We start from the raw sequence: 19,793 nt of genomic DNA, 5'->3' as shown, positions 1-19,793 counted from the left end.
TGTCTAGAGTGATCTCCTCTAAGAGGCCCAGCAAAGTGACAACAGGTACTATTTGTTAGAAGCAGGAACATCTACGCAAGAGCTATCCCAGTGTCTGAGCAGCAGTGATACATTGTCCTACAGCCAGTAGGCCCAGGACCTACCCGAAATGCAACTGGGGCTAAGAGTTTCTTCCTGCCCAGATTCTCTTCTCTAGATATTTAAGGCTTGTCTTACTGAGCTCGAACTGAATATAAATTAGACCTCACCTGCAATTGTAAGTGCTCGCTGTTGTCTATCTCCCTCTCCATGTGGCATATTTAGGTATACCTTTTCTGATGCACCTTTAACTTTAGTGACTACACTTCAGAGTTCAGAAACTCAGCTCAGAAATAATGTGCATGCATAATTTTCAGGTCAAAATTCTAAAACTATGGTTTTAGGTTTGCTTGGACAATGATTGCTCTTAATTTTCTTGCCAGAACTACTAGGATTCATCCACTTCTTTTTCCCTTCTCCATCCGGTATTCCGGTGAACTAACTCAAGGACTTTCTACTTTCCACAAGTTGGACTGACCCTGGGGTGTTTTCCAAGATGTAACTTTCCAGCCTCTACCATCACTTGAGGCTTACTGATGGGCATTCAGAGCAAGAGCACTCTGATCTGCCTCCTTTAATGCTCACTGGCTGACTTTTTAGCTTTGGAGGCTTAGACAGCACAAAATTTTAAGCTCCTTCCTCTCCCTGTCTCCAAAATTCAGCTAAAGCACACTGTAGAAACAGAAGAGGAGTGTTGTCAGCATTATTCTCGTCCTAAAACCCAAAACACAGCATCGTACCAGCTACTAAGAAGAAAGCTGACTCTATCCCAGCCAAAACCGGGAGAACAGGTAACAGGTTAAGTAATGCTTTTGTCCCCTTTCTGCTGTCATATGGGGGACAGAAGAGATCAGCTATGAATGATGCACCCTCTCCAGTTTCTAAGGGAACACTCACATTTGGTTCTTAGGCAGATGGAGGATTTGCTAAATACCTGCCCAGATTTGGCTTGTCTGAACTTGCTCTGTTTCACTCAGTCACCTGAGAGCTGCCCAGTCACTACCAACAGTGATGCCAGCCCCTGCACTGGGTGGGTATGCTGCCCACGGGTACACCGGTCTGTACACAAACTTCTGCAGGATGCTAGAGCACAGCTCTGAAACTCCAGCTCAAAGGACAGCTACTGCAGTGGATTAAGCCACTGCTTCGTAACATACACTTTTGCTTTTAAGAGGCTGTCTTTCACACCCCCAGAAGACATGCTTTAACAAACAAGAAGGAGAAGACAAGGGATTTGAAGAGAGTTAATTGGGAGGGACAATCAAGATGTGATCAGGTTGGAAGCACTTCATGGAGAGAGGGCTGGGGCAAGGATGGCAGCATTATACTTTTGTGAAATTAAAGCTGTGGTGTTTGTGATGACATCATTCTTTGTTACAGAGATTAATTTATTGTCATTACATCACTGCACACTCAAGCAGAAGTTATACTGTAAGAAGAACTTGATAAATGATGATCAGCAAAGGCACTATGAGGCTAACACCGGGCTTTCTAGCTTTGGGCAGCTGAGATACTTATTCTCTCCCCTTATGCCACTTTGCTCCCACATAAAACCCCCTTTGACTTCAGCATTAACAAAAGCCTTACTAACCACTTCTTCAAAGTGTGGCACAGTCCAATAATCTGCATCTCACTCACCTAGAAACACGTTATGACTGCTTTTCCAGAATTCTATCAGAGAGAAAAATCTTTGTGAGAAATGAAATTAATTTGGATGTATTCCTCCCCATTTAATAAGCTGTCATATAGAGAGGAATCAAAACGCTGGCTCAGAACTCCCGGGCTTATCCTCTGGGTTTTTATTCCTTAACAAGGGAGGCATTTCTGTGACACCAAGCAGATGGCTGAAATAAGCATCTTTCCTAAATCAAGCTACATGTGGAAGCCTAGAATCTATGTAAGGTATGAAAAAGCTGCAAGCAGGAGGAATGAGGGGGTGGGAATGAAGGAAGAAGGAGGAGGAAAAGACGGGGGGTGGAGAGTAACACTGGAGAGCAGCAGTGATCCAGCCCCTCTGAATCTGAAAAGCATCACCAGAGCCTTTGGATAAAGACCAGCTGCATAGCAAAGCTAGGAGGGAGAGGATTTCTGCTCAGTGATAAAACATGGTGAGTAGGATTTTTGTGATCTGCCTTGTTGTTTGCTCTGGTGCAATGGCACTTCCTTTGCTCTGACAGAGACTCCAAGGGACTATTATTTAGGGATGACTGCTTGATTTTGAAGCATCACTTTTTAATTATTCTTCCATACATCTGACAAGTGTATGCCTGTGTTTATATAAATGTACACCTTCTTTTTAAGCAATAAATTACTGAAAATGGCCAAAGCTGACAGGGTTAACACTTTGCTGCCTGGTACAACAGGCTGCTGGCCAGGGCAAGTAAAGATGCTCTGTTTCTCTTTCAGGTACACAGCAGAAATTTCTGCTCAGCTGCCTTCTCCTAGCAATAGACTGATGATTCAATAGCTCCCTGTGCAGGAGTTTATGGTGCCTTTTATATGGTGTGTTTAAGAATGCTTTGAGCAGTTACATTTCTTTCAGCCTCAGGTGCAGAAGAAAACTGAAGGAGAGGTGCTGAGGTTTTATCAGAGAAGGAGTCTCCTTTTGTCATGGTCTCACCCTCCTTCTGAGTGCCTCACACTGGGCTGGGGAGCCGGTGGGTGCTGTTGTTCCCCAAAAGATCCCTCCTGTCAGCACACAGCAGGATACTATGTTGGGAGTAGAAATGTGGTTAATTTTACTATGCAAAAGCCTGAGCTTCACAGAACAGTTGGCAGGGCTTAAAAGAAGGTTCAGACTTCCCTACAGTACATAGCTAATAAGATTAAGCGTTTAACTACACATCCTTCTGGTATTCTGCTGGGGAGTATAAGATTTCACTTTGTGTGCTCTGTGGAATTAAGATTTAAGAAAAAAAGAAAAAAAGCCAATGTGCTTTTTCCTGGTTCTTGTGGGAAAGCCACCGCCTGACCTAAATATATATGCAAATAATTAGGCATCCTGGGTTACCCTAGAGAGACAAATGATTAAGAGGAATGATAAGATACAGCCAGGAACAACGATGAAAGGAGGACTCCTAACAAGAAGTGTGATCTCAGTCCAGGTTTGTGTGTCACACAGGTTTCTTTCAAAATAAACATTCTTCTGCATTGTGAATCAAGACTCTCCTGGTTACATCCTCCATCCCTTCCACCCTGGTTCCACCCTGTTCTTCTCTGTTATCTGATGGAGATGAGATACTACCAAGAGTAATCAGTTAATGTGAGAAGATGAACACTGCTTTAAAATCCTCTGGTTTTCACCATAGGAACTGTTATGCTTATTTGCTCACTAGAAACAGTGTACAATGACTGCAGACAGGATATCACCACCTACCAGCAAGCATTGTATTGATTTATAATTAAAAACACAATTAACAGAATGGAATGTATACTCATTATTTTTAGTACGTATTTCCATTATTAACATTCATCTTCTGAGCTAGAGCTAAGGTTTTTAAACAGTAAATAAATGATCTTATTCCAAAAATAAGCCCCGCTTTACTGGGAACACAAGCTCTTCTTCATGCATTGCTAATTGATTGGATCCTAAGCATTAAAAATGAGTATCATCCACGAACTGACTGTAAAGGTGGCTGTGGTTTTCAGCTCCCCAGGCTTATTTGTTTATGCATTTTAGGACTTCCAACTGGTGCCCAGCAAAAAATCCTCTCGAGGTTAACTAGCCATAGGAAGTGAGAGCCTGCCAGAGAGCTCAGCTCTTTTCCCTCTCCCTTTGCACAATATGTCAAGAAATATTCTAAAATAAATCTAATTTTTAAGTGCACCCATTTAGAGCATAATATATGTCCAAATGCCTAAACCAGATAAATGTTGCCAGGAAATTTAATTATGCTACCATTTTCATTTGGAAAGCAGGAGCAACCTTTTCAGAGGTAACTGATACACAGGATCTTCAGTCTCATTGATATGAAGCCACTTGTGGAAAAGGGATTTTGGACTCATTCCAAACTTTTATCATAAAACACAAAAGCAGTGCAAATACAGTTTTCCCCAGCTTTTTAAATTAAACAACAATAACAAAGTAGAGGAGTATGCAAGGTTTATCAAATCTTCTATTTAATAAAAAGAAAATGCTTGGAGGGAGGTGAAATTAGACCCCAAGTGGAAAGCAGCATTCTGCTCAGCAAGGCAGTGAGGCACCACCTCCTCAACTTGCCAGTTTTTATGAATCAACTACATGTAAAAAAGTGGAAAGGGCACTCCTATCTACTCTGAAAAACATCATCTATATTCTGAATTTTGCTAACTTCTAGTCTCCAAGACAGACAATTATATATAAATTACACATTGAACAAGCAAGTAAGAGTGTCCAAGGCAGATAGCTGATAAGATTTTAGAATAAATGAACCTTAGTTATACTTTTCCCTCCTTAAAGCAAAACTAATTTTGAGCCAAACTTACTGAAGCCAGAGAGTTCATCTAAATTTCCTCTTCATAATCCTATTATTTCTATCTGTGCACTCAATGGAGCAAATATTCCTAGTTTCCCATTAGGCTGATCTTCCTTGAATTACACACAAGAGGACTGGTATTTTAAGTACTGACACATTAAAGCACAATCTGTTTTACCATTTCTTAGAAGACAACTTAACCTAACCTTTCCATTGACAGACAGATAAGCTGTTAATGTATAAGATAATAACTTGGACACCAGCCCAAAAGTCAAAAACAGTCTTCCCCCATTCCTCCAGAGAGGGGGGATCCCAGAAAATTCCCATGTCTCAGCCTGCCTGAAGGCTTTGTGGTCCATGGACAGAGGCAAATGTGGCCCATCTCTTCTCCACTCTTCATGCCGGACGTAATATTCAGACAGTTTGAATCCTGCCCCCACCCATCTTCCTCCTGCTTCCTAATGAATCTCCAGACCAGGCATACCACTCTCCTCTCTAGTCTCCTCGTCTGTTGACCTGCACTGAGGTTGAATGTAGGCCATCTGAAGATGGGTCATATTAACCAGAACACTTACCTAATTCAGTCTAGTCCTTATAACCCAGGACTATTTGCAATTGCTTTGACTGCCCTAAAAACAAGTCTCCTCAGCCCACACACGTGTTTACCTCCTCATTCTAAAACTTCAATTCACTTTTAGGTGCATCACAGACACAGTAAACCCTTCTGTGTTTATGAGAACGCTGTCAGACACCCTGCACAGATGGTATACATTTGAGCACAAAATATCCGCATTTTATGAGCAACGTTATCCAAATTTAAAGAAAATCATTTTTTCCATATAAGCCCAACATTCAGATCGAATTGCATGCTTAGAAACTTGTAAAATCCTAAAGGTGAGCAGCTAGTATGACCAAGACAGACAATACATGTTACGGGAGATTGGAAGCCTCAGCACTGCTGTACCTAACACCATTGCAAATGACAATTAATCTGCAGCCCAATAGAAGACTCAAGAATGCCTTCTATCTGAATATGTGTTCCATAAGTAATTACATGCATGTAATTCCATGGAAAAGAGACCATTTTTAACATTTTAATGGGGAAGATTCCCAAAGTTGTACCAGTGTTCAAATAGGGTAAGCACGATGATGCAATGAACTAAATACTAACCTGGCATGAATCCCAGGGGAAATGAGAAAAAGAATACATGGAATTGAATAGAGACATTAAACAATCATAGTGCAAAGATGATGATTAAATGCATAGAAGATCATTTAAATATATATATATATATCATCAGAGGAAACTGAAAATTAAACCCAAAAACCTCTCAAAAATGTTTGCCTTTCTGCCTTATGACTTTCTGACTAAAAACTGATGCCACGTGATAGTGAAGGATGGCCCTGTCAGAATCACTGGCAGCGCAGGCATACTGTATGTATTCTCAGTACAGATGTTATTCAGGACATTTGGGATTTCATGTTACAACTGCCCACCTAATCTATAAAAAAGGAAAGAAAAACAAGACTTGAAGTTTCTACACCCAGCTACCAAACCATTAGTCCATTGTTTCTCTTATCAAGGAGATACAATGCAGATCAAAGTTTTCTTTTCTCAAAAGATTATTGACCAACATACTGAATTATTTGCTTTAACAACTGTCACACTTGACAATAAAACAAAACCATCTCTAAAAAGCCTTTTAAGACAGCAACAAAGTATTTATCCCCAAATACGCAATTTCCTACAAAAATTACCCTTGCTTAATACTCAGAATGGGTAGAAACAGCTGGAAGACACTTAAAGAGCCCTTCTAAGTATAACATTGCTATAATGCTGGCATTTGACAAGTCACAGGCCTCTAAGAAACTTCTCAGCAGCAGGACTTCCCACAGGAACACAGTAGCTGCTTCTGCTGTTGCAAGGAACTGAAATGTCAGACACTTTATTTCTGGGTTATTATTAATTGGCCTTGTATCGGCTGTTTCTGGTTATTTTCACAACTCTGTTAGAGTTCTGTGCACTGAATTTCTTCTCAATTGCACCTTGCTTTTCAGACAAGGAGTGTAATCGTGTCCCAGTGACCTATTTCTAAATATGCAAACCAGGTTTTCCGCAGCACCAGTGAACTTCAGCTAACAGACAGCGTAGTAAAATGTTTACTGGCTTTCATTAAGAATGCTTTGCAATCCTCACATGCAGCCCCAAATGCAAGTAAATATGCCAACATCCCAATCATACTGACAGACCTCCCATTACACCACCCACCACATTTTCCATAGCATTCATGCTCTTGGAGTAGAATATTCCCACCCTACCCTTATATTTCCTACCTGTTGTCACTGACCTACATTTAGTTGTAAATATCGCTGATCGCCTGCCAGTTTGCAGTTTGGATGAGAAGCCGGCTGTCACTCATCGGCCTGTTGGAGAAGTGCTGGGGGGAACAGAGCTGGCAGATACACAGACCTGTATCTTGTGAGGTGTTGGTCACAGTATTGCTGTTCCCAGCAAACCCTGGCAACTGGTAAGCATCTGGAGGCTACAGACAGCTGCTGAGGATCAAGGAAGCCTAAAGACAGCTTTAACTTTTACTTTAGAAATATGCAAAAGCTTGTCTCGGTTCTAAATTTAAAAATTCCCTTGCTTACTTCATACTGGGTCCAAGGATCTTATATGAGATTTTTCTCTTGTATTAGCAATATTCATTTCATCAGAGCTGATACAGGTGGTTTGTCCAGGAGCGATGGGTATAGCACTGTTCTGTTTGTGCACATTTCAGAGTTCAAGGCTCTAGGCAGTTTTAGTTATGTCTAAACAATTTTAAACAAGACAAATCTTTGATTGAGGTTTCATTAAAGAAAGTTCCAGGCAGACTCTTTCAAGAACAGGACTTAGAATTTTTTTCTGCTTCCCATCCAGTAAAAAATGGTTTCTCTAAAATCTTTCAGGAAGTATTTGTTGTTATTGTCTTACTTACAATTCAAATTTACTTAAGGCAGGAAAGAATCAGCTGTGTCTATAAAATAACTGCTGCAAAACGGAAAGGTCACAGCTAGCATAATTAATAATTAGATGTATGAAAACATGAAACAGGTTCAATATTACACCATCTAGGCAGAGACCAATCTTGACATTGATACAAGTAACACAGTAAGTTTAGAAAGAGCTAAGCAAGGCATAATGCAGATTCACCTTGCCAATGCCCACAGTCCTAATCCTAAATTCGAATACCCCTTCTTTCTAATGAACAAAATGTTCTTGGGGCCTCACTTTCCAACACACAACATGTTCTGTCTTCTCCATGCGGGATCTTCCTGCCTCTGCAAACTCAACTTCTCTTTCATTTGCTCTGTTTCTCGTGCAATACCAGTGATGGGAATTTCAGGCTGCAAACAAAACAATTACATAATGCTATAGTGCTTAATATCTGCTCCTCTGTTCCCCAGTTACAGATGAGCACCTGCTCCAGCTGGTCTCTTCAGAGACTTGTAGCTGACTGCTCAGTGCCAGCCATCAACCTAAAAGTACTCTTGTTCTGCTGATTCCTTTACAGAAACAGATGTGAGCAAACAGCATGGAGCTCAAGAGAGGAAAAACCTTCATCAAATCCAGTGTGCAACACGAAAAAGTGCTACCAGAGCTCACAGCTTCTACAAACAAAAATGATATAGGGAAAGACAAAAAGGCAGCCCTGGAGGGGAACCGAAGCATAGCTGAAGTCCAGCTGGCATACCTGGCCACACACAAGAACTACAGATTTTCCACCAGAGCAGCAAGGAATGGTGCTGGTGACAACAGCCTGGAAAAATCCTCTGGGTCTTCCTACAAACTTGTAAGGAAGAGTAAAACCCATGACTGTGTTAGTGAAGCAGATAAAACAGAGCACTGCAGCCCCAGCAACAGGGCTTGTGAGGAAGGTTTTTCTGGAAAGGGGAAGGGGCGACTCGTCAATAGCATCAGCTTTTCGGGGATGTCCAGTTCCAGCAGTAAGAAAGAGTGTGTAGTAAGCCCGAGCCAGTCTGCCTGCAGCAGTCAGATGATTGATTACAGGAACTTTGTGCCACAGATGCCTTTTGTACCAGCTGTTGCAAAAACCATCCCCAGGAAGAGGATATCCCTCAAGAGATCAAAGAAAGGGCTCAGAGATATATTTCATATTAAAAAAAATAAACCGGAGAGCCTCGCATTCCTGGTTGAGAAGGACAAGAACCTGTCCTCTCCAGGCTGCAAGAGTGAGTTGCCTGGGCGCCTCGCAAAGTACCTTTTCAAAACTGGAGAACCATTTGCAGCCGACTGCTTGTCACAAGACTGCTCAGACAGTGAACTGCAGTCTGACTCTTCCTATGACTGCTGCAACCCTCTGTGCGAAGATGTTGCATCACTGAAGAGCTTTGACTCCCTTACTGGCTGTGGGGAAATCTTTGCTGACGAGAGCTCTGCTCACCTGGAGCTGGAGAACAGCAAAGAAGTTCTGGTGAGACGAAGCAAGCACAAAGAGAGCCCTGCCATGGGCTCCTTCCAAGGGGGTGTGGAGCAGCTGGCCTCTCCAGGGCAGAATGAGGCCGTTGAATTTGGGAAGTTTTGGGACAACATTAACAAATCAGTGAGGCTACATCAGAGCATGCTGTTTGATAAGAAGTTACTGACGATGCCTGGTTCTGACATGGGAAAGGCTGGAAGCCAAGCTGCTGCATCTGCGACAGACCCCCAGGTGTCACCTGGTAAAGATGGTGACAATTCCAAAGAGAACCCCACAGAAACAGAAACACCAAAAAGTGACAACCAGGAATCCATATCCACGAGTGATGAAGGCTACTACGATTCATTCTCTCCTGGACAAGACGATGAAGTGAAGGAAGCTCAGACCCCTGGGGTCCCAGGCAGATTTCCAAGAGACAGCTACAGTGGAGATGCCCTTTATGAGCTCTTCTATGACTCAAGTGAAGTCAAAATAAACCCCGTCCTAGATGATGACTTGTGTACATCTGAAAGCATTTCCGAACAAGCCATTGAAATCCCTTTGTCCATCTACAGTTTTCATGTTGGAGCTGAGGAAAACACGGCTTCCCAACCAGCTGTAGACATCATCAGCCAGGGTTTTTTCCACAGCACATGGAAAGGCAAAGAATGTTTGCTAAAGCTCTGTGATACTGAGCTTTCACTAACCATGGGGATAATAAACTGGCTGCGAAAACACTCAGGACTTGTTTCCTCCCCAGACTCTCTTCAGAGCCCTCAGCCACAGCCAGAAAAGGGTAATCATTCACCAATCCCTCCCAGCCCCGGTCCTGAGCACAATGTGAGCACAGCACAGCAGGAGAAACAAAGCAAGGAAGATACATTTAACCGAAGGGTGTCTTTGGACAAAAGCAAAGATGCAACCCAGGCGTCTTCAGTAAATGTTGCTGAAAGAGACTCTTGCACTAATACATCTAATTTGGATTCCCAAGGAAGGGAAGGTAGTCACCATGAGCATTCATCTACAGTGCCTGGGACTGCGGAAACCACAGGTGCATCAAATTATGCACCACAATCACAGGGAAACGGAGACAATCTGCAGACATCTTCAACTGAGAAGGCAACAATTTCAAAAGGATACGAGACATCTGAAGATAGAATTCTGCTGGCAGAGAACTTGAACAGACAGAGTGGCTCACAGAGCTCTGAAAGCCCTTTGTTAAATGATAATCATGAAGTAGAGTCATGTTACTCCTATAAGACTGCTGCGACCTCACCTCTGGATGCCCTTGAGAGGGAGGACGGAAATAAACCAATGTATCACTCTCTGTCTGTTTGCTGTGACAAACCACCGCAGCCTCTTACTCTCAGAGGCTTCCAGAGCTACATCAGCCCCACGCCAAGGGAGAACAGTACTAACATAGTGCAGCTCTTAGAGCGATGCGTGACGCAAGTGGCATCACTAAAACTCAGCTATGAAAACAAGCACCTGGAAGACAAATATATTGGGAATGAAATGAACAATATCATTTGTAAGATGTCTCAGTACAAAAACAAGCTACTGAATGAATGCAATTGTGTTGCTCAAACACCAGAATACTCCAGTATTGCTTGCACAAACCAATACAATTATGAAACAAGTTTCCAAGCCAGCAGTCTATATCATTTGAAACAAAATGGGGAGCAAATTTGCTCCGAGGACCAAAAAGGTAGAGCAAAAATCCTAGATGAAGTAGCTAGAGACAAGATCGGTTTTGAATATGCCCAACTAAATAATCAAGCGTTCTCCTATTTACAAGACTTCACGTTTGCAAGTGATTCTGCTCCCGCTACAATGCTCAGCAGGCCAACATTTTTACCTCTCTTTAACTCCGTCTGCTTAGACATACCTGCTACTGTTTCATCAGATCCATACAGCACTGCCATCCCTCCAGCTGAGTCACTGCAGCCCAAGGAGGCCGAGCACGGCAGCCCAGGGCCCTGGCATTATGCAGAGTCCCCTTGCAGATGCCTGTTGGGGGTGACAGCTCTGTCCCCTCACCCAGAGGCAGCAGCCCCGGACACAGCAGTGGTGGGGAGGAACCAGCAATAACACACCTGTGTAGAGAAGGTGAGTGCTTATGGGAAGTCTGAAAATAAATGTGAAATGTGAATGTCAAACATATAATACACAATAAATGTGAAAAAATAAATGTCACGTTAGTGTGGTTGGTAAGAGTGATCAGAATTTCAATTACACAGTTCTCCATACCAGAGCCCAGGTATAGAAGGTATCACATTCACTGAATCTTATGAATGTCATGCAAAGGCTGAAGCCCAATCTTCAGCAGTTTTTACACAAGCTGAAGCAGGGAAACTTTCTCCTTTTCCTTCTCCAGGATCTGCTGTGTTTGGAACAAAACTGGGGACGTGGCTGCCAGGCCACAGACTGCAGAAAGCATTCAGCCTGATCCTCACCACCATGTCATGACATGCTCTTGCTGCATAATGACAGCTTCAAAATTATGCCCTGCTTCCCCTCCTTGCTAACAACTGGACATCAGACAGCTCTCTGCTGGTGTCTTTATGCATGAGCTGCTGCAGAGGGGTCACTTGAGAAAGCCAAGCACTGACAGTGTTGTCACAGGCAGTCAGACATACCCTGTCCTACAGATGTGTGCATACGGTGCACCCTCAGGCACAAGGGAAAGCCCACAATGGTCCTCTGCTGCTGCTGAGTGTACCAAAAGGCTCTTCCCACCAGAATTTCGGGCTGGAAGGCTCTCCCTAGCACGTGCAGCTGGTCTCAGGCCAAGCAGCACTGGTCAGTGTGGAAGCTGGGGCTAAGACAACCTCATGGTTAGCAAGCACGACTTGACAGGCTGTGCAGGAGAGGCATTACAGGGTCTGTGCTGCACCTCTAGCTTTTGAAAGTCCTTGCACCACACTTATATAGCAGAGGGACATCCAGCAGCTGGTCTCTGACATGAGGTAAGAAACAGCTCTGCAGTACAACAGGCACATCAAGGACACAGCCACTGTGCTCGTTCAGATTCATCCATCACACAAGGCTTTAGGCCAGAGCAGACACTATCTATAGTGCTCTAACTCTACTCCAGCTGAGAAATCCTCTGTCCTCCAGCTGCTGAGAAGAATCTGTCCTAAGAAGGAAGCCTTTGGAGGTGGTGGAAGGTGGAGAAGAGGTTGTAGCAAGGGCCAGGACAGAGAATTAAGGAACAGCTCATTATTGAATAGAGAGACCCAGAGAGCACAGCACTTCTCTGGCTCTTGTCACAGCACTGTGACTGCTTCCTGGTGATCTCTAAAGGCTTCCCAAGAAGCACAAAATAAAAAGAACAGTGTTTCTCTCTGTGTGAGCACAAAGCATTCTTAAAATTTCAAGTCCTGGGAGATTCAGCCACCCACTTTGCTATCCACATCTCCATGAAAGTGCCCTTCACCACTGACAAGTCTTCCAATGCATGGGAGAGGTGTTTTTCAGGGGTGTCTGTGAAGTTAAGAGCCAGAGACTGTCAGTCTTCAATAGCCTTTACTAATACATTATCCATTTGTAACCTGTTCGGCAGTTTGTGGTCACAGATAGTATTTGCAAGATACCAGTGCTCAGCACAGCTTTTTGGGATAGAACAGCAGATCGGTGTATGTATTGGCCCAATATTTTCAGTTTGTTGTGAATATTAACCCACAGGGTACTGCTAAGAATATCCCTGCATTTGCAGGCTAGGAATTCACAGAGAGATTCTAATTTTGAGAATTCACTTGCTTAGTGGTAGAAATGGAGAATGGAGTCAGAGCTGCTGTGACTGTCAAACGTGGCAACTGGCTGTGTCCTTGCTCTGCACAAGACGCTGTATGGCGACTAGACATCACTGCACTCGGGGCACTTTCTAATGCTTTGTATCAAATGGCAGCTGCTGTCTGTCACCGCCTGTCAGCACTCATACTTGTGCTGTCAGAAATGTGACGCAGTTTGTGCCCTATTACCTGTGTCCCAGAGTGATAACTTAGGCTTTTTTTTCCAAAAGGGGTCTGCCAATTTTTGATAGAGGTTTTCTAACAGTAAAACGAATGGCATTTTGAAATATAGATGGGATTTGAGAGACTTTGAGAAAAGGCCTCATCTAGAGGAATCATTTCACTACAGGCTTGCTGTTTGTTACAAATTTCTTACAGAAAATGAATTTACATAATAATTAAAATGGCATTTAACATTATTAGAAGAAACGGCTATGGTGACACATATAAACATTGCCATATGACTAAGTTTGCCTACCCAATGTCTTCTGGCCTGCCCACATTAACAGATGGCTTAAAGGTTTGCTGGAAATCTTAGGTTTTTTTTGGAATATGGCTCAGGAGCTTTACCTTAACCATGGGGGTGGTGGTGTATGAGGCAAGATACAAACATGGTACCAACTCTGAACCTATGGAGACAGACATCATCAAGAAACACTCCTACTTCAGACACGACTGTGTAAACCCCAGGAGCTTATACACAAAGAATGCTCTAAGGTTCACTGCTTTAAAATGACAGACTCGGAGCTGTGAAAAGTGACAGAGCCAGCGCCAGCTCCCTGCTTTGTCCCTTAAAACAAATGTTGCATGAGCAGCTCCAGTGCAGCCCCTGCTCCTCCCACAGACTCTCATGGTGGGGAAGAAAGTCAACTTTCTTACCATTTAACACAGGCTGAGGAGAAGCTGATGGAAAAAGCCATTGAAGTCTCCAGCTATTGCCACCCATCTCCACACGTCCCCATACATACAGGAACAAATGAACCCATCCTCTCTGCTGCAACTAGTGTGGTGTTTTTCCCTGAACCACACCTGGCCTCCTGGGTTTCTCCACCCTGCTAAACACAGATGCACAACTTCAGTGATGAATAGTGCAAGAAGTGGCAGTCCCAGCTCCTCTCCTGTTTCTCTCTTCCCTGGTGTTTTCGACAAAAATTTGCAGATGTCTTATATTTGGGCTCAACAGGAATTTGAACCCTGATAGTAAACAGCACCATTATATGGGGATACAGAAGGGTTATGTAGATGTCAGAAATTACCAGCTAGTTGTCTTCAAGCAGGAAACTCTTCAGCCTCAACAAGGGACCCCTGTCCTAAAGCAGTGTATTGGGATCTCTTCTTCTGGCAGTGAAAATCTCTGGATCAGGCAGAACAGGCAGACAACTCTGCACATCACAGCAACTGACACAGGCAGACCAAAGCCCTCTCTGCAGACAACAGCATTTCAGACCACTGAGCCATTTCTACCACTTAAGGTGGTTTAAACTGCATCTTCCATTGACTGGTAAATGTGGTGGAGTGACAAAAACCACACGTGCTCCCACCAATATGTGCTCATTTCATTTGAATGCTGAGCAGCCACATTATGCGCCAGTTGATGCTTTTGGCTATGTTTTAGCAATAGCACTAAAAGGAGTGCATTGGAATAAGCTTGCCCTCAGGTCAGAAAAGAATAGATAACTGTCTATCAAAGAGGGGCTGTCATAATATATAGGGCAGCTGTAGATGAAAGAAGACAGTATGGCATATGTGATTGCTGTTATCAAGGAACTGAGATTCAGAAGCTGATAAAATACAGCCCAGGCACTGTGAAGTGACACAGGATTGTGTATCTGATCTTTACCAACAGCAGGGCTACTTGCAGTCTAGGCAATTTCTGTAGTGTTTTTTAATTGCCCCCTTGTTCAATTTTATCCCCTTTGTCTAAAATAAGGCTGCATTTCTGTCAGGCAGGTATTTCTCTATCAGCCAGACATAGGAAAGGAAGAGACTGCAGGACTTAAGTTAAACAAAAAGGCAACGCAGAATGTGCCTCATATATATATTTAGGCAAATGTTTGATAAATTACAGTATTACTTCTCAAAATGGCCACAGAGATGCCTCAATAGGTGAAAAAATAAAGGCAGAATCCCTCTGAAGTGCACACATCAGAGAAAGAGTAGGGTAACACATTCAAAGCCTGGAGTAATAAATCCATATATTCCTATGCTTTCTCCATGGCATAGCAAGGAGGTCCTCTCCCAGGTCTCACATAATGAAATGTAAAAACAATAAAACACATCGACAGCCAGCACATGCACTGCCTTGGAAATGCCCCTGGCTCGGAAACATACCCCTTTATAGTGTGATCTGCCCAGATCGTCCTGCACTGAACCAGATAATGAAATCTCATCTGACAGTCCACCAGCCAGACACACGCACACACAAGCAGACACACATGTGCAAGCACATACACACACACTCCCATTCAGAGGAAAGTGTTGTGATGTACAAACATACTGTTTGTCACATATGGTACCAAATAACCAAGGAGCACAGAGACAGAGGTGACAGGTCATTGCCTCTGCTAATACATTCAAGTGTTAGTCACCATGTGCCCAGATACTTTGGCTAAATGCTAAATTAAACAATTTTCTCCTTCATTGAACACTGTTGCTGCTGGACTTGGCTCTGTCTCATCATACTGTCTTCATGGGACCTTGTCATCATTGCTTATTCTCCCCCCAAATCAGAATTCTATAGGGATGAAGAAATGTTCTTGCCAGCTTATTTGCTAGGGAAAGGTTTTTCAACAGAGTTATCAGCACAGATGATTTCTTACATGGCAGATGCACTGTAATGTTGTTAAATGGGTTTCATTTTAAAATTGAAGAGATTGATTTGCTGCTTTACTTGCTATTGCAGTAGGATGGTTTCCATGGATACAGTCTTATAGGGACTCTATTTTTCCCCTGCTGACAACAGTACAGAAAGCTACATTCTCTTCTGCTTTGCACCAGTATGAATGTGAAGCCAGGGGAATGATTCTCAGATTTAAAACTGAGCAGAATTTGTCTCCCAGTCTCTGCAGCCTTGCATCTGAGATCTTGAGGGGGGTGGTGATGGAGGAAAGGGAAAAAAAGGAGAACAGTTTCTTTGGGCAGCCGCATGGGCTGAGGGATGGGACATAGTATACAAACACAGCACCTCTGTAGGAGACATGGGGAGAAACCACGGCAGAATACAAACACATTAACTGTTTATTTGGGGGTGTGACACAACTGCAAAAATACAAATCAGGCTTTGGTTATGGAAGTTTATGGCATTATAATATCTGCATGGAATTTAGCTGAATATTGCCCCATTTGTTTTAATGAGAGGATGAATCAGTTTCTGCTATCGTGAATAAAACCTGCTTCCGTTCTGTTTTGCTGTGATGCATAGGAAGACATAAGGGTGGGAAGAAAAGCAACAAATTTGACCATCACAGGGAAAGGCATGAAGCTCTGCTGTGGTGAGTCAGTTCTAATGAACAATAGTCCAGGGAGCCTGCACAATTAACTGCATTTCAAAGGGCTTGTCTAAGGAAATATCCCAAATGAGCATAGTTTCCTATCGGGTCTCGTGGAAGGCTGTTTTGTTTAAGCAGCTCTCCTTCTCAGTTCTTCAAGAAAGGCTAGACTGCATACATCAGGTGTGGCAAATTTCTTGTTTCATTCAAGTCATGGGGACTGCATCTCATTTACAACACTTGAAAGTGAGAAAGAAGTTCACAGTACTTGGACAGCAATACAGCTCAGGGTAGGAAGGAGCGAAGAGGTGCTGCATGTTAGATTCTTCCAGCTGAGTAATGCGTTAAATTTAAACCTCTCTCTCCAAGCACCGTGGGAGGCCTATTCAGGTAAAGCTCACTTAGTGACAGCAGCAGCCGGTGATGACAGTTGCTCAAATGACAGCATCAGATAGCAGCAGATCAGGATAAGGAGATTATTTGAGACCTGAGAAAAGGGAAGGCCCTCTTTGTCCCTGTATCTGATTGAATGATTCTCATTTCACAACAGAGAACAAAGTAGGAGAATGCAGATTTTAATGGTCTGTCTCCCTATTATTGATCTTGTCTAACTGTGTTAATTTTCTTTCCCAAATTTACTCCTTTTTCCTTCAGGACAACTTTCCCTCCAAGTTGCCTTACACAGGTTCCTCTCTTTCCTCCTCTTACATTCTGTACATTCCTTTTGCTCCCTCCTGGTCGACACATCCTACTTCACCCCCTTCCCTTTTCCCACCTGCCTGCCCAGCCTGCACCTCCTGGCAGCCTGGTGTCCCTCCCAGACAGCTCTCCCCACCAAGAGCCTGGAAACCCTATGCAGGCAGACATGACCTGCTCCCCAGGCTCATAAGATGCCTGCATCCCCACCTCACTGGCTGTGACTGGAGAGGTGGGGAAGCCCTGGGAAAGCAGTTGCACACAGAAGAAGCAATAATAATTTAGAAGCAGTCCTTTGCTCCAGCAAGGCTGCACTACTGTGGGCTCCTCTCTCCTCCCTCTTTCATTCTGAAAAAGAGATGTGCTGACTCTACAGAATCCCAATGCGCAGCATGTTATAAATTGTTATGCACAAAATGAAACCGAGTGTTCAGCACACTACGAGAACAACCAGGTTTGCACAGCACCTGCAGTGCCATGCCTACAAAAGCTCTGCTTAACTCCAACAGCAGCCTCAAAACTGAGCCTTGGGTTCTGTGCTTTGGTCGCTTTGACAGAGGCGCAGGTGGCGCACAGTGACTGAAGGTGACAGGGAGGGAAGGATCACAACCTGAGACTACACAGGATTAAGTATTTTTGTCCCACCACCCACCTTTGTTATGTTTTTCCATCTCACAGCCAATAAATGGAAAAGAATCAAGCTACGGAGGCTTCTGGGCTGTGATACACAACCACAGAGAAGTTTGCATAGGAATCAAAACAGAATACTTTTTTTTTTAAAAACATCTGACTTCAGTAAGGATAAAGAGGGAGCCTCCTTTATGGCAGTAGAAACTCTGGACAAGACACAGCCTTGTAAATTTGCAGAGCTCCATCTTTTTAAGGGAGATTGTGCCCTCTGTTTTCAGCCGCACATTTAAGAATTAATCAGTTAGGTGTTATCCTTAAGTAACCCTGGCGCAGTTGCATTTCTAAAACCACATAAGGTTGTATTTTATAAAAACAGCAAAGGGGTTTGTCAGCGGTGGAAAAAATGTTGAGGAAGTGCAGCAGCTTTCCCACATACATCCTTGACATCAGGGTTGCTGCAATTTGCGGCTCAGGGAAATGCAAGCTCAATCTCCCTCCCGTAGCCATTCTGTCTTCCTTCAAACATAACGGCAAATTGGGTTTTCCTCTAAAAAAGCACTAAATAGACTGTTGCTATAACAACCAACTCCTTCAAATCCATTTATAATTAAGATGGTGATCTAACCACCTACAGGATACATCTTGCAAAAAACTAAAAACAAAAAAGAAACCAAATTAAAATAAGTTTACAGCTTCTACTCTATCTCATCAGGGCAAGGTTGGTTAGGCTAGTTTGCAAAAGTGATTAGCTATTTGGAAGTAGCTTGATAAGTATCTCAGAAAAGATGGCATGAAACAGCAGGGTTGAAATTCAATGATTTCAATGATTTTTTTTTTTTTTTTTGCTAGCTTCCTCAAAGCCTCAATTAATAATGTGACAGTTCTTGAATGAACTCAGCTCTCAAAACCTCAAAACTGTTCTTCAACTACAATCTATAAAAAACTGGAACACGTAGTGAATCACACTTACAAATACAAAAATGCCCTTAACTTCTTTCCACAATTCAAAAGTCATTTGACTTAAAAATCATGTAATAAAGCTAATTTAAAAAAATGTTTTAAAAAGTATGTTAGTTTTTCCTTCAGTGTTTATTAAATGGGATGACAGCTACACTGTATGCTTGAGTGCTATCCTTGAAACACAAATTAAGCATGGATGAGATTCATTTAAAAAGGACAGTTACTGTCGATTGAGAGCTGTATGATGAGAGTGGTAGAAACGTGAAGGATTTATGTTGAGATTTTATAGAGACACACGTATGTACAGACACTTACAAGGAAGAAAAAGGCAGTATTTGCATTCAAGAAATGTTGGTTTGACATTCTTATTACTCCAGGCTAAAATGCACCCACAGACTGACCTCAAAATTGGAATTTAAATCTATGATTTTGAAGTTCAGAAGGAATTTTAAGAATTAGGAATGTCCATGTCCCACTATACTCTTTTTCTCTTCCTTCTCCCTCCAGAAAGTTCTAGGCAAATCTCTTTGAAGTTCTAGTAAAGCATCCCCAATTAAATGGACCCATTTGATTACTCTGTCAAACAAAAGGACTTTTAACATTCCCAGTAATATTGTACATAGCCTCATGCCCTTAGGGGAAATTTTTCTAGTACTTCCTTGGTGGGACTAATCTATAAAAACAAGATAGAGATTCATGTTAACTAAGAGCTTGCACCAATCAAATAAATAACAGAGAGAAAGACACTAAATGCAAACCTTACTGCCTACTGCAGATTACATTTTGGAACCCAAATGTTATCTATTGCTCCCTTGACCTCTGGAGCTTACACTTCATATATTATAAGATATAAAGACATCTGGAGCATTTTTCTGAGCCTTCCCAAAGTCACAACCAGAAAAGGGAGGTTCCACCTTTCTAGTCAGCTTCCAATAAAAGCTTTTTCCTTCCAGCTTAGCTATAGTCCTTATCAGTCACCATCATCTACCGTAACACCTTTCCATCCTGCTTTTCCTCTCTATGCCTTAATCATGTTTTAGGGAAGCTGTATTTTTGCAGCGCCAAATCCTATAGTTCATTTCCAGTATAACAAACGGTAAACTGATAGCACACTACTCCTAAGACCTGCAGGATTTCCTCAGAAATCAATGTCACAAATCCTTGTCATTTGTCCTCTCATGTGAACTGTGCTTCACTGAGCTGTGCCCTATCTCTTCAGCTCAGCAGGGT

At 42.7% G+C, this 19,793-nt stretch overlaps 1 protein-coding gene across 3 annotated transcripts in view; it reads left to right on the top strand.

Moving 5' to 3' along the window:
• Window positions 1-2,030: 2,030 nt before the first annotated feature.
• Window positions 2,031-19,793, top strand: part of AMER3 (APC membrane recruitment protein 3) — a 35,420-nt gene continuing 17,657 nt past the window's right edge. For all 3 annotated transcript variants that reach the window (XR_004753119.1, XM_035334176.1, XM_035334174.1), the window contains exons 1-2: window positions 2,031-2,186; window positions 8,090-11,104. Coding sequence is in view for 2 of the 3 variants with exons in the window: in XM_035334176.1 (XP_035190067.1) it covers window positions 8,111-11,086 (2,976 nt within the window). In the remaining variant the exon portion in view is untranslated. The remainder of the gene's footprint in view (window positions 2,187-8,089; window positions 11,105-19,793) is intronic.

Source organism: Oxyura jamaicensis, chromosome 9 (genome assembly GCF_011077185.1).
Source record: "Oxyura jamaicensis isolate SHBP4307 breed ruddy duck chromosome 9, BPBGC_Ojam_1.0, whole genome shotgun sequence".
Lineage (NCBI taxonomy): Eukaryota > Metazoa > Chordata > Aves > Anseriformes > Anatidae > Oxyura > Oxyura jamaicensis.
Note: the sequence above shows the minus strand (reverse complement) of the source record. Positions and strands in the feature narration are given on the sequence as shown.